This window comes from Lactuca sativa, chromosome 4 (genome assembly GCF_002870075.4).
Source record: "Lactuca sativa cultivar Salinas chromosome 4, Lsat_Salinas_v11, whole genome shotgun sequence".
NCBI classification, from domain to species: Eukaryota; Viridiplantae; Streptophyta; class Magnoliopsida; order Asterales; family Asteraceae; genus Lactuca; species Lactuca sativa.
The window spans coordinates 137632747-137649005 of record NC_056626.2 but is presented as its reverse complement, the minus strand read 5'-3'; the positions used below and the strand labels follow the sequence as shown (position 1 = coordinate 137649005).

The 16259-nt window shown below is 36.9% G+C and overlaps 1 protein-coding gene across 1 annotated transcript; it reads right to left on the bottom strand.

Annotated features, from left to right (window-relative positions):
• Window positions 1-507: 507 nt before the first annotated feature.
• On the bottom strand, window positions 508-1156 carry LOC111895382 (protein indeterminate-domain 16). The gene has a single exon (XM_023891464.3). The coding sequence runs from the start codon at window positions 1078-1080 to the stop codon at window positions 556-558; it is 525 nt and encodes a 174-aa protein (XP_023747232.1). The 5' UTR covers window positions 1081-1156; the 3' UTR covers window positions 508-555.
• Window positions 1157-16259: the final 15103 nt, after the last annotated feature.

The window sequence follows — 16259 nt, the reverse complement described above, 5'->3', positions numbered from 1 at the left end:
AAACTATCACATCCATTTGTGGGATGAGACATCGTTTTAATTCCAATAATAAGAAACGAAACACAAAAGGAATTAATGTTGTTGCCTTCATACATTATTGTATAATTCGTACATTTTAATTAATGCGTTTGGTTTTCGTTTAGTAAAATAAGATAAGAATCAAAATGAAACAAAAGTAGAAGAATGATTCCGTATTTATCAAACAAACAAATCATGTGAGATTGTGAGGATTATGATTTAAGAAAGAGAAAGAGGAATCTTGAATTGAGAAAGAAAAGAAAATTAAAAATAGAAATGATCTTGCTTGTGATTCGTGAAGTTCTATTGTTACCTTAATTGTTCCTCCCTTTATCATCCCATTTGCCCCCATTTCATCCGATTCCGATTCCAAACTCACGTTCAGAGCAACGTGCTATTAGATCAATCGGAGTATCGGAGAAGTTAAGCATTATGTTAAAATCGATCGATTGAGATGATTTTGAAATCAGAAGATATGTTAACGAATAATTAAAACGAAATGAGATTTGATTAATCGAAATATAATTCATTAATAAATCAATGTCGAAATTTTTGCCTGCAAGCTTGACAAGTGATCTCCATACAGGTTGAATCAATCCGGCGAGTTGCCCTTTCTTTCATCTTCTCCACTCTCTCGACCTCTTCTCGAGCTCGTTCCCACATGTGTCGTGCTCGTGAGAATTCCGATTGCGCTAATTCCATCTCCCGCTTCGTCATCTCTCTAACACGCTCCGCATACGCTTTCTCCATTGACGCTATCCGAATTTGATCCGCCGCTTGCCATTTCAGCGCTTCAACTCTTCCGTTATCACTTTTAGAGTCTCTCCGATCGAATTCGAACGAATCCCCCAGCATACAGTGATCCGCCGGCGACTGGATTGGCCGGAGACTAATCGATAGTTGCAGGTCGAGCGACGGACCAGCACTCTCTAAAGAATTAAACTGGATGCTCTCAGATCGGTATCTCATCGAATCCGACTTCCATGACGCCGGACGTGAGTACGGTCCTCTTGTGTGCGGCGGCGTTGGGAGGAGTTGTAGTTCCCTTTGATCATCTTCCATTTTAGAGAGAGAGAGAGAGAGAGAATGTGTGTGGGTGTGGGTGTGTATGTGTGTGTATCTGTGTGAAATTGAAGGTGGTAGAGAGAGGTCCTCTTTATATAACCCATTTCGTCAACTGGAAATTACAAAAGTACCCTTGGTTGCCATGCAAAATGACACAGATTTTGAAAATGACGAATATGCCCTCGAACGGGTTTATTGTTTCCATTTTAGTTAGTTGACGTGGGATGGATCTTGTCCAATTGAGTAAGGGAGGGTACATTTCCGTTGTACTGGGATAGGGTTTGAAAGAAACGGATCGCGTTATTTGGCAATAAGTGGCTTTTTGTTTTTTTTAATAATACTTTGTTTAGAAGAAAGGAATTATTATTTAAATTAGATAAGTATTATAAATTTTATAAAAGAAATAATGTATATGTGTTTGTATTTCTTCTATACTATTCTCGTTTCCTTTGAAAAAGCTTATCCTCTTATTAATATTATTATGTGGTTTAAAAATATGAACGAAACTTTACATGTTATGTGTTGGAAATATGAAAAATGAGAAACTTTAACTTTATAAATATTTTTCATGAGGATGGTTCATGTGTTTTGTTTGATGTAACAATTTTCTTTTGGCTTTGTTATGCTTTACATGATAAACATCTTCGTGTAATAAAATAAGCATTACAAAGTATACTTTTAGGATTCTGAATGAATGACGGAACCTAGATCTCGAAGTGTACAAACTACAAAGGGGTTATTACATTTGAAGTCCCCAAAACATGTAATAGGTAAGTAACATGTGGTAGAGACGTATGTAGTTACGGTATGTTTCTAATTCCACATAAATTTGAGTTTCATTAGACATAATGTTAGGTGTGCATAGAGGAAATTTGTTACCATTTTTTTTTCAAAAACTATTAGCCTTTAAATAGTTTTTTTTTTCAACACATGAGATGGATGTATCTTTGAAACAAATGAAAACTTAAATATCTTCATATTACCGAATTTAACATATATGAATAATCGTATTTTTGTCTATTACGCCACAAATTATTTTATTTAGGTTAGACACGACACAACACAATAAAAACAGGATTATACGAAAAAAAATAATTTAAACACGAAAACCATTAACAGAACGTGACTCAATAAAAACAGGATTATACGAAAAAAATAACAAACAATAACCATTTGTATAATGTCATACGTAAGTTTTTGTAAAAACGATAATTTAAACACGAGAACCACGAGTAACATGACAAAAAATAACATAAAACAACATCGAATTCTACCATATATAAACAACTTTTGAACACAAAAAAAAACACAACGTTTTGTGCTATTATTGAGTTATTAGTGTGTCAACTTCTAAACATAAACACAACACAACACGACATCGTCTTTCCTATGACACAAATACAAGTTCAAAATACGATTTTGTCAAAATTTCATTTTGTGTTTTATATTATCGTAACATTCGTATTCCTAGGTAATTAAATTCCAATATTTTAACCATTTTTAGGTTTGTCACGACGTGGAAAGGCGCCACGACGTGGCGTTTCAATTAAAATCATGAATTCATTTAAGGACGCCACGACGTGGCAGTAGTGGCTACGAGGTGGCAGCTGGCGAATGATAAACCTTATTTTGGTTTTTGTTCCCTATTTAAAAGAATAAGGAGGCTAAGGTTTGCTCGCCCTCAGCCTCCATTAGCCCCTTGTAAACGCTAATCCCCCTCTACCTTTGTTTAAACCTTGTTTTGGAGATTTTTGAAGCTATTAAAGAAATGAAGAAGAAGAAGTGAGCTTAGAATCTACAAGCAAGTTATCATAATTTGTTGTAGCAACCTTCTAGACCCTTGTAAGTATCCAAGACTTGATATTTGTCATGATAGGGGGTTAGATCTAAAGTTTTGTCCCTAAATCTTCATTTCCTTGATTTTTGAGTAGCGAGATCTCATGAAGTTTGAAACTTTATGAATCTCCAGGCCATTTAGGGCCTTGGATCTAGAATTATATTGAGTTTTGGTATCATGCATGGAAGTTTTGGTCAAAAAAAAAACCCTCATTTTGACCTAATAGAGTCTATGACATGCATTTGAGATGCATTTCTGGAAAGTAAAGTTTTTTATGTTGTTATGTAATGTTCGAAACGTTTCTGGAAGTGTGGAACTAGGAGTCTTCATGATTAAGTGCTTAATGAGTTAAATCAAGTTATGTTTTGTCATTTCTAGAACTAGGAAATGAGATCTCTATCTCTTAGAGGGTCTAAACCGTTCAAGTTGGAAACTTTATCCACATAGACCTTAGAATGGACCAGATCTGGGCTTTGGAGCCCTTAGGATCAAAGAAATCTACTTAATCCATTTAGCTATTGGGAGCCTAGTACCTACCGCATGGCCAAGGCTGCCACGATGTGGCGACTGGGCTAAGTTGTGATATTAAACATGACGTCCTCCGCCCCCGAACTTTTCCGTCGTTCTGGGTTGGGGGTGTGACAGATTGGTATCAGAGCATTGTTTATAGTGAACTAAGTATATCAACCGATAAAAGATATACAACTATAAATACAATGGAGCCGAAGTGCTCTGGATAATATTATATTTTGAGAGTATAACAATACCTTATAAAAGTATACATACATTCTTATACATATATACATACTAGAACACGTATCACAAGAAGAAAATAACATAAGTATTTTATGGTTGAACACTATGGTCAAACCTTGACAGTTATGTAATGATATCTAGCTAGGATCAATATAGCTTGATCAACTATATTCATTCGGGATGTGACCGACATGTGTTTGGGAGTGATGTGGTGTTGCAATAGTCTTAAAACTTACCTAACACTATTCAAGGGATTTCTAGATTAGTACATAAAGTTAGAATACTATGGGAGTATTTTATGATTCTACAAAACAACAACAAGTTTAAATCATACCAAGTTCATTTCATTAAAATACTATAGGAGTATTTTAGGCACTATAAATAACTTATGTGACAACTTAAAAAACCCTTATGGTAGGTCTATGATTCCAGAGTGTATACTTCCAAGATTTTATATAATTGAGATTTTATAGACTCAGAATTTGTGATCTACGCTTCACTACATGTTCCTTGTTTGGTTTTGGTTTTGGAGTGGGATCACTTATTTAAAGGTCTATTTAATCTTAAATTATATACAACTTGTATACATTGCGCAATTATAAGAGGACCCAGTAAGGATCAACCCATGACGTTACCCTTATTCTCATAGATTCTTTAGACACTTCCATTCTCGCACGACAAACCCAGATAAGTGTAACCACTCCACAATAGCAGTCAGTAGAGGAGACAAGGAAAAACAAGGAGAGATTTCCAAGCAATGAGCAGCCAGAGAAACTAAAAGGTCATATGCGTCACACTAATAAATCATAACCTTCATTGACTTTGTGATCTAGTGGATACACTACTCACACTATGTGTTAGAATTACTTCTTGTCATGCATCCAATATTAGTTATTCAATTCACAGAGATTCATTTGAGGATAGCCACTTTTGATTCATAAAGTTTATTTTATATACTCTTTTATGAACTATTTACAGAACCCAATGAAAGTCAGATGCAGATACACTCAGAACTAGGATAACATTATCATTCAGCTTTCGGCTTATATCCACTTCTATAGACTTATTCCCGTCTCATCTTTGTATTCTTTTTAGCTAAGATGCCTCCTCGTAGATCGAACATGCGCACTACTCTGATCATTCCAACTCAAACTCCACTACCTCCTCCTCAATTCGACCGTACTACTCTCCAAGAAACGATATCAGCCACAGTAGCAGTTGTTCTTGCTCACATCATTGAAAGTGATACCAATGGATCTGATAGCGGTACCCACTTGACAAACCCCAGAGTTACCCACAGACACCCAAACGATTGTTCGTACATGGACTTCATGAACTGCAAACCCAAATCCTTTAATGGAAATGGTGGAGTCATTTCTTTAATGCAATGGTTCGAGAAAACAAATTCGGTCTTTGCAATATGTTCGTGCCCAGAAAGGAGCAAAGTTAAGTTTGCTGCCTGCACCTTCTTCAACAGATCCCTGACATGGTGGAATAGCCATGCTAAGTCACTGACCCTATCATTGGCTAACTCAATAGGTTGGGAACCCCTAAAAGAGTTGATGTTGGAAGAATATTGCCCAAGAGGCAAAGTTCAAAAGCTGGAACAAGAGCTATGGGAGCATACCATGGTCGGCTCAGACATAGTGACCTACACTGACAGGTTTAGCGATCTGTCAACACTATGCCCTGAGATAGTTACCGCAGAGAGTAAGAAGATAGAAAGGTACATATGGGGTTTATCTACCCGGATTCAAGGAGATGTATTGTCTTCTAAATCAACTACATTTGATAGCGCCAAACGCCTGGCCCATCAACTCATTGACCATGGAGTCCGTCATGGCGTAGCGATCCCCGTTCCCGAGCCATCCAAAGGAGGAGACCATAAACGAACATCGGGGAAAAAGAGGAAAGGGAGAACAACCCAGGAAACCCCAAAGGAGCAACTAAAGGGTGCTATCTATGTCGCCACAACACCTGCTGCTCCCGCACCTACCAGTCGGTATGCTGGAACTCTCCCGAAGTGTGATGGGTGTAATTACCACCACACCGGAGTGTGTCGGGAAATGCAATGCCTGAATTGTGACACGAAGGGGTACACAGCCCAGTTCTGTATGACACTGGCTCAACTGATCTCCCAAGTCCCCAATGTTGAAGATAACAAAGCCTGCTATGGCTGTGGTGAGATTGGACACCATAGGAGGGACTGCCCGATAACCAAGAGTTGAGGAGCGGATGGACAGATTCTGATGATCACCGTAAAAGAATATACCTCGGAGTCCCCAATGACCAGCAGTACGTTTTCGAATTATAATTTTCTTTAAAGTTTAATTTATATTTATATAAGATTAAAACATCGGGAAAACATTTAAAAGTAGTTATAATAAGTCACTCATAAGTAACTAGTCACAGCATTCACAAAGGAACTAAAGATTCATTCAGGGAAGCTATGATGGCTTAGTTTATACATTAGGGTTCTGTACAGCTGAGATGTTGTAGACTTAGAGTGAGTGATTCCGCCTTAATTTTGGTTTCTTGTTTGGTTGTGGATTTAGGGCAGAGTTACTCAGTCGACCGTCTTATTAATCTTAAATATACATAACTTGTATATGTCAGGCGATCATAGTGGTACCGAGAAGGATCATATTTATAGAGTATCGACACTAGTTATCAAGAAACTTGCACTATTAGTACTCGCTCATAGAGGTACGATTGGTGGCTGTGGTAATATTAAGGAGAAAACAAAAAGCACTATAACATTTACATAGAGTATATTGTCGAGCACACTAGGGAGACATCATCATATAACAGACGTTTCTTTCAAATGGGCCAAACTTTTGTTTTGTAAAGAGTCTGTTGCTATCATTTGTAATGAATTGGAGTTTTCCTCACTTTACTAAGTTCATATGTTTCCATCGCCTCGACTGTCAAATTCACGAAACCCTCGTCATTTGTAATGACAGCCCGACCCCGTCTTCGGAATCATCTACGTCGTATTCTAGACCCCGAAGTACTCATGCGAAAAGTACCTTGCCCTCCGAAACCTTACGCCGTATATTCAACAGATCTTCCCGAACTACCACTCGTCCAACAGATCAAGTTCAAGCACAGAGGATAAGGACGAATACAACCCAACTATCACTAATAAGTGTATACACGAGAGTAGTATATAAATATGATTATGTAGATTTAGTATATGTGTTTCCGCTCCATCTTAGTTCCTTGTTTGGTTTTGGACCTGGGGCAGAGTCGCACATCCTACCGTCTTACTAATCTTAATTATATACGAGTTGTATACATGAGGTAATGATAGATGGACCAGGTATGAATCCTGTCATGAACATTAGGGAAAAGTTTCCAGGTCTACGAGTGGGTATTCTGCCAATCAGAGAAGCACAACCACAGTAGTACTACTAAGAAAGCTAATTTCGGGACGAAATTCCATCTAACGAGGGGATGATTTTAAGGGTTAAGGATCATTCAATGCAACCGAGAGTCAGACTCATTTCTGCTATCAATTAGCATGGTTAAGGATCATTTTAAGGGTTCTAAGCTCAGTACATTCAAGCATTGGGTATAGGATTGTGTTGCTTAGGTTCTACGTGTTGAAATCAAGTTGACCATTCTATCAAAGGGAGTATACGGCCGTACACCCATGTTGACCGTACACCCTCCCCCATATGTAGAGTATCCCTTCATTTCTAGTCATTTCTCACGCTTCCAAGTCTAGAAAATCGATTTTCTCTCAAGTATCATCGAGTTCTTCATCCTAAATCTTAAAAAACGTAAGTGATTCTTCCATCTTTGAGTTTTTATCCTTCTTAATCATGTATCATCCTTTAATTTCATCCATGAAAATCATCTTTTTGGGTAGATCTTCATCTTTCACCAAGAACACACACTTGTTCTTGGTGGTCGTGAACCCTCTTTGAGCCTCCAAAACATAAGTATCCTTTCCTTATGCTTAGTATACGTTAGCAACTCGTGTTAAACACATTGGAATCGACCATTTAACTAGAAAAAAAGGAGTGTATGGCCGTACACCCTTTCATGGCCGTACCCACCTCAGAACACCCCAGAATGGCCTTCAAAAGGAGAACATAGTTCAAAATCTTTATGAACAATTGACCCACAAGCTTCCCCATGGTTCAAACACCCTCTTGTGCATGTTTTACCATGAGTGTACGGTTGTACACTCCATGGCCGTACACTCACGGCTGTACACTCCATGGTTAGGCCATATACACCCCTTTAGTGAGTCACATGTGATTGTAAAACTTAGTCTAAGTGTTTCCTAGTCCCTAAGGATGTTTCCTTGCGTATTAGTTGTGTAAAACACTAATTCCATGCCTATATATATGCCATTATATGTCAATTAGGACTCGTTTGTATCTCGGGAATTCATTCATGGAACTTCTCATCCTTACGCGCATACTCGATTAAATCACCCACGTAAGGTGAGTTCATACCCGTATAATCAATCTTTTAACTGTTTTAAATGCTTTTAAGGGGGGGGGGGATACAAGTTGAACACAATGATAATTGTGTAAATGTTTTAGGATAATCATCATTTCAAAGGATTGCTTAGGTTTATAAAGTGATCAAATCAATTCAAAAGCTCTTTTTAAGTTATGTTACTTTATTGTTTATAAAACAACGTTTTTAAAGTACAATCATAACTTAGTAGGTTAATGAGTCTTTTATTCAAGTCAATATCAGTTCAAGTAAATATACTAGTAAAATATAATAGGTATAATTTAGGAGTTCAAACATACTATAATGAGAAACAGGGAGGAACATACTATAATGAGAAACATGAAGGAACATACTACAAACTATAAAACGAGAACACACAATACACTAGAACAGAGAGAACATACAATACTAATACAAAATTATTATAACATTAATGTGAGCCAGTACTTCACGACTTAGAAATAAACTTGCTATGTTGCGTTTTGTAACCAGAGTCTCCTAGAGGGAGAGCATCAGTTTTTGTATAGATCTATACGAGATTGACACCCCACACCTTGTTGCTAGCTACAGTGGGACTTACAAGTCTTCGGGCGACAAATATCACATCAGTTTTCAGCGCCGTTAGGGCGTTGTGTTAAAGCACATGTCATATCAGTATGGTTATAATCACGTCACCTTTTAACCTAAATCAACAAACTAGTTTTAAGGTAGTTAGTACTTCAGTAGTCACTTTTTACAAACATTACTGAATACTTTCATTTTTACAAAAGACAAACAGTATAGTCAAGTCTTAGTGCATTCAATTAGAAAGAGGGCTATAATGCTAATTTTATGATTCCTTAGTGTATACATCAAGGATATATATTAATCGGGTCCGGCAGAAAGTAGAGTGTGTGCTTTCCGCTTCATTTCCTGTTCTTTGTTTGGTTGTGGACTTAGAGTAGATGCACCCAGTATACTATCTATCCGATCTAAGTTATACATATTCCGTATACACTAAGTTATCATAAGGAGTACCAGGTATGGGTCAGGTCATAGTATACAAATTCAATGCATCGTTTCCTAGTACAAAGATATACCTTTCAGTTAGAACATTTAGTAGACTAAACTATAAACTTATCAGTAAAAGGGTTTAATCCATTTTCTTAAACCAATATAACTTAAAGGACCTTAAGTGTTTAATTCTATAATACCTTAGTTTATACATTAGAGTTATATATAATTAATATCCGATAGGTAGTTGGATCAGTGATTTCCGCCTTATTTCATGTTCCTTGTTTGGTTGTAGGCTTAGGGCAGATTCACACAATTAACTATCCGTTCGATATTAGATTATATATAACTAGTATAAACTAAGTGATTATAGAAGGAACTATTGTGGTTACCATTTTTACTAAAGGAAATAAGGGTTTTTCTTAAAGAATGTTTTCATCAAATATAAAGGAACTATTACAGTTAACTTCGTGAGTACCAAGTGAATACACCGGGGTCATATAAAACAAAGGCCTAACAAACAATGGGATGTGTGACTTCCGCCTCATTTCATGTTCCTTGTTTGGTTGTGGGCTTAGGGCAGATTCAGACAACCGATTGTTTGTTTACTCCGAGTTTTATATAACTTGTCTCCATTTACTACTCATAGAAAGGATTGTAGAGCCATTTTTACATAACTTTCATCATATTAGAAAATATAGGATCTTCTAGAGGAACATGCGAACTTTTCTAAAAAGAAGTTTCAACTTACTTTACATCACTAAAATCTTATGAACTCACCAGCTAAATGCTAATCTACTCTTTCAAAATAACTTGTATTCTCAGGGAACTAGTAGATAGGTACGTGCTCTAGGATTCAGAAAATAAAGTATAGTAGCTTCATGTCGTATTTTGTTATTTACTTTGGGATTCAATCTTTTGTGAATCGCTACTTGTAAACACTTTAATATTAATACAATGGTTGTTTGTTACTATGATTGCTATGATACATGTTTTGTGATACTAAACACGACGTCCTCCGCCCCCGAACGTTTCCGCCGTTCCAGTTTGTTCGTGTGACAGTTTTGTAAATAATTTGGAAAGATAGCATGCCATATGTTAATTGATCTTAAAATAATTTTTAAAAGGGGTATTCGTTATTTTATTGGATTATGTAAGTGTATGTGTTACGTTTTATGTGTAGTTTGATTACTTAGGATGAGTTTTCATTATGTGATGATATGAATGAATTTATAGTTTTCATGATATAGGTCTATGTGGTTCTCGTAAGGGATAATGACGATACTACCTCCCATCACGAAATATTGTTCAGCTGGAGTTTGCTAGCGAAGGGTGTAAGACTTCCTATTAGATTACGAGAAAATTTATTCTCTTATAAGCCCTAGAGGGGAGTTATTTCACATGGACATAGGTAATCTAAATGATTTTTACTTTAAGGTAGAAAGTCCTTGTTAATTGTATTTCCTACGAGATGTGAGTACATGAAACCTTTTGACTTGCTTGAGTTTATAAATGCCATTTTATTTCAAATATGAATTCGAAAGCATATATTGAATTATTTATACTGATATGAAAACTTCCCATGGTTCACCTATCTTGAAATTGATATCTCTCTCTCTTTCTCTCTCTCTCTCTCTCTCTCTCTCTCTCAAACTCCTTAGTTAAATAATTCTGATGGGATATGTTACCTACACAAATTTATAAATGCGTTGAGACATGGAAGGTATTTAAACTCCTTTATTAAGAATGATTAGTTCTCCTTCCCAATCGATGTAGATTCAGAGATCTCTTCCCATTCATGAATAGGGTAGAGTGTATTGCCCATAAATTTGTGCTAGAAGTATATGATATAATATATAATATTAGCTAAATATGTAGTATTCGTAATGACTATCATGTACATATAAGGAGCGCTTTTATCTGACTTCGTATGGATAAGTTATGCTGTATTTAAGTTTTGCATTCAACCTTATATGACAAAGTGTGTCATAAAAAATGAATTTCAGATGGGTTGCTTATTAGCCTAAGTACTCTAAACAAAAGTTGTAGTACTTATTAAATGAACTCGAGCATACAGAGAACTTCAAAATCGGACTACATATCAGGCATTTATGATTTTTCAAAGTTTCAACACAACGGTATTAACACATAAATCGAAATTCAAAAATCGGTTGATTGATTAGACAAATCAATCTAAATGAGACATGAAGATATTGTGAATAGGATTTCGTTGATATAAAGATACTAGAGAACAAAATTCATATGAAAGAGTTATGATTTCTTTAACACTCTAAGCATGTTAAATTTATAACTTTAAAACCAAGTACACCTATAGCAATATAAAGAACGTCAAAAATGGAGCTCGTATGAAAAAGAAATGAAATTTTTGCAAATATTAAAAATTTGTTTGCACTGTTTCTAGAAGGTGAGACACGGGCCACCCATTTTTCAACACATGTCACAAGATGAGAGGATCGAAGTCGCTTGATGGCACGATGCACACCTCTATAGTCTCAGCGCAACTATTGGAGCATGAAAATGATCTACAAATTATGAATCATAAGTTATGTTATTTTATTACCGTTTATTGTATTGTAAGGTACCTCTCTCTATAAATAGAGAGAGAGTGGTCATTTTATCTATAGCCCACCAAATATGTAGTCTTTTGTATTAGTCAGAAAGAAACTCTCGGTTGGGATCTCTCCCATCAAGGTGCTCTTCGTTCTTCATATTGTAACCTCTCTTCCTAGTAATATCATTCGGTTACTCATCTTATTTTCTTCATTTATATTTTTGTTATCGTTAAATATCAAGATCTTATTATTCCGCAACTAGTCAATCATACAAATGGGCTCCTACAATTGGTATCAGAGTTGTACATTGAAGATCTAGGCGATTCTTTCAATGGAATGACTACTGACCGACTATTTTCATCTTGTATTTTTTGATTTTCATACAAGAATTTCTCGGTTCGCAACCAATTTTTTTTTTATGATGAGTTTTTGATTTTTGAAGTATTGATTCAAAGATTTTTCAAGCATTCAAGAATAAATGTTGTTGATGTCTCATTCATATTTTTGCTGAAAATCTGGGTTTAAGAAGATTTTATATTGTTGTTGAAGAAAAAGAAGAAGAAAGATGATATTTATGGTCTAAAACTCTTGAAGATTTTACTCTAGACACTTTTGTTGCTTTGGAATGGTGACAAAATATCATGGATATTTGGTGAAGACTCTACAAACCTTTTTAAAATCATATATTGATACATGAGACATGCTTCTTTTGCTATATTAATAGAATGATAAATTTATATTTCCTTACTTCACCATGTAGTCTTCCCATACTTTCCTGACCATTCTCATGTGACAGGCAATCTACACCCATACTTTTACTTGAAACCCACACCTTATCCTTACTTTTTGCGTTTCTCTCTCATAATTTCTGCCACTTTGCATCTTCCCAACACCCCACCTTATCCCCACATGCTTTAGAAATTATTTCCTTAAATTAGCATGATGTTATAGCCCCTTCGGTATCAATCTCCATTAAGAAATGGCCTTTTTGTCGTTGGCATGCTCATCCTCGAAGCTCAGAACTGAGGACCAAGGCCTGACCAAAGATGTTGCCTATACCGATAAGTTTTCTATTACCGGAAGTCTGCTGATCTTCGCTTGCACAGCCTCTTCGGTATACTATTATATGCAGCCACTACTATCCCTCACAAACCTTAGACCTCACATACCAAAGACTGATTCTACATTTCCGTGTTTGTCCTCGCTAAGCATGCTTCAGCCACCTGCTCCTCGCTACCTCCTAAACCTCGCTACCGCAATCATCCACCCGCCTAACCCTCTAACATTTCAATGTAGAGCTTCCCACGGGTGACCCTAGTCCACTTAGCTAATCCCTCATTGCCATCAAGTGCTCTATCCCAAACCCTCCTCACTCCATAACCCACCCCCTCTCACCATAGACCTCCTTATCCTTCCTCCTCTTCTCAACCCTTCTCAATACCGCATCCCTCCTCCCTCCACCACTCAACCTTCCTCACAACTGCTCCCCTCTTCTTAAAACCTCATTTTCTACTACTTTTACCACTACAACCCAATTTTTCTTCAATATTTTTTTTTCAGCCAATTTTTTTTCACTCCGTTATTTTTATTAATACCAATTTTTTTTGCTCATTTAATTTTTTCTAAACCAATTATTTTTTTCACACCAATTTTTTTAAAAACCAATTATTTTTTTAACACCAAGTTTTTTTTTAAAAAAAACCAATTATTTTTACACCAATTTTTTTAACAACAATTATTTTTCTTAACACCAATTTTTTTTACAACTGTAACCCATGATCTGAAGCACTTTTGTGAAGAAATATTTTTTCAAGGTTTGATTTATTGTCTTCACGAAAGAGTTCATTATTGGACATTTATCAAACTTCGATCATCATGATGGACTACTTCTTGCTGATTATATTGGAAGAATTTTATTATTCTTTCTGTTGAGAGAAAAACTTTGAGACATACTTAAACAAACCTTAGAACAAGTATATTGCGGAATAGTTAATCTCGAAGGATCTAAAAGCTCAACAATAATATTTTGAGTTAGATGTTAGAGAGTTAGTTGCGAAAAAGTAAAGAAATGGAAATGACAACAATTGTTATATCAAGTATACACTTAAGCTGATTCATAATGAGGAATGCATTCAAGCCAAGTTAATAAGTGAGATCAAACATAGTGATTAAGTCACAAAAGACTTGCTCTGAAGCGAGATTGTAATCGATTACGAGAGTAAGAATTGAGAGTAAGAGAGATAGAAAAGATAACTTTAGAGATTGCAATTCAGAATTAGATGCGTAAGTGTTTTCTTGGATACAAGATAACGAGCTCTATTTATAGAGACTCATGAAGTACACTAGATTACATCTCTAAGAGTAGCTATGCAAGGCATACTGGACAATAGAGAGTATTACAATAAAAGACAGGTAAAGTAATCTAGTAAAGAGACTGCGGTAGGTAGAGACTGCGGTTCTGATTGTTGATGAAGAAACTTGACTGCAGGGGCTTGACGGTTGCGACAATTGAAGTTCAAGAGGGCCACTTTTTATGATTCAACAATTTCCCCCTAAGTGACCTCTTTAACTTTTGATCAGCTATCATGTTTAAGAAACTTGATCAGGATCCACCAACACTTCCTGATGTTCTCCAACCATATGATTCTTCTTAAGATATCGAACTTGACATCCGCAGTAGTGTGTTTTGATTTTTCAACTGTGTTTCGACAGATATCAAGTTGCTTCCTGGTAAGACGATGCATGGCAATCATAGGAATGAAGTATTTGACATTATCGGTCTTCCTTTTGAAAATGACTCCAAGTTCAAGGTAGTTGGTTCCACCTAAGGATCTTTCTTCAGAGCCTCTGGTGGGCATTGGTGCAGGGTCAAGTGGTGGCAGATCGAATTTCTTGGCAACGGTGGGTTGATGTCTGCATTGATTTTAGCAAAATCACAAACTGTTTCCTTCAAGAAAGTATTACCCCTTTCAAGTGCAATCTTCATCTTCGGGTGCTTCTCCGACTTGTGTTGGAACACCTTTGCAATGAGAAAGACTTCTTCCGGGTTCAAACTGAGGAAGTCAGTTTGGGTGCGGACATAGTCATGTTCCTTTCTAGTCAGAGTGTACTGAATGAAGTCAGCCTTCATGAACTTCCTGATTTTGTAGTTCTTGACTACGGATGGTCTATCGTTAGACCATATATTCTGAATGGGAGAGGCATGCTTGGCATAAAACTGACTAAGTCTCTCAAATTCCATTGGCAGTCTTTTGGATTCTGGAAGGTTGCGGTCGAAATGCTCAAATACTATGAAGTATCTGGCATTCGGAGAGATTGGAACATGCCATTAGCCATCCGAAGGGGGTTCCGCATAGGTGAGGTGAGGAGTGTAATCATCATCAAGCGGTCTACGGTGAGGATTGATCAAAGAATTTATCAAGCACTCATCCATGATAGTATCAAAACCGCATAGTCTCTATACTTCTTCAGCAAGTTTGGCTGCCTCCCAATCTTTTTTCCTTTGGGTGGTGGCAGGAGAGTCATTTGAACTCGGAGAAGACATGTGCTCCTCAAGATTTTTGAAGTGAGGGGGAGTCTCTGGTTTCTCAGGAGTGTCTTCCTCTTGCGGTGGAGAGATTATGAGGTGGAGTGTGATGAGATGGTTGCGGTGAAGTTTGTGGTGTAGGAATTTTTTCTGTAGTGATAGGGGGAGTTAGATGTTGTGAGATGGAGTGGTTGGAGTGATGGACTTCTTCTTCTTCACTTCCCCCTCTTGAGGAGTTCAGACCAGGAGCCTCCTCAAGCCATTATCGAAGGCCATCAACTTTGGCAAAAACATATTGGAATTGAGCTTTGAGGGCTTCGGCCAGTTCTTGATTGTTGGGCATGGAGGGATTGAAGAGTAGCCTGTGAATTTCCTTGGTGAGATGAAGGATTTCGGGACCATGGAAATTTGTGGACAAGGATCGCTGTAGGCGGTTGATTGTAGCTTCAAGGATTGAGATTGTGGACTCATAAGTAGTGTGAGTCTGAACAATCAGCTTTTGAGAATGTGAGGCTTGATCCGCAACGAATGCTTGAAGATCTTTCTTGATTACGGTTACCTCAGAGATGAGGCGTTCCGTAGCAGCCATGAAATCTTTGTGATCTGCTTGTCAATCATTGTCAAGGGACCGAATTCCCATTTCAACCTTGAGTGAGATTCACTCAGCATCCAATCTCTCACGTGTTTCTAGGCATTCAATCCGTTCGATCAATGATTGCGGTCCAGGGATATCTTCTGGTTGCGGTTGAGTTGGCTTGACCTCAACAAGGATTTGATCGAGTTTTGCTTGTAAACTTAAACATTCTTTCCTGGTGACAACATTCTTCTTCTTTTTCTTCCTTTCTTTGGGTTAGAAGTTGAATGATGAGAACCACTGGATTCTTCTTCTTCATCGAACATCATAAGATCATCATCTGAGGGAGAGGGTTTGTTTATGTTGGATTAGTGTCTAAGGCTGTAACTATACTTGGTAAGTACTTAACTCGGTTGAGCATGGTACTTTTGGGTTACCTTC

Excerpts from the sequence above, each read along its gene's own strand:
- LOC111895382 (XM_023891464.3), bottom strand. The coding sequence starts at position 1,080 with ATGGAAGATGATCAAAGGGAACTACAACTCCTCCCAACGCCGCCGCAC.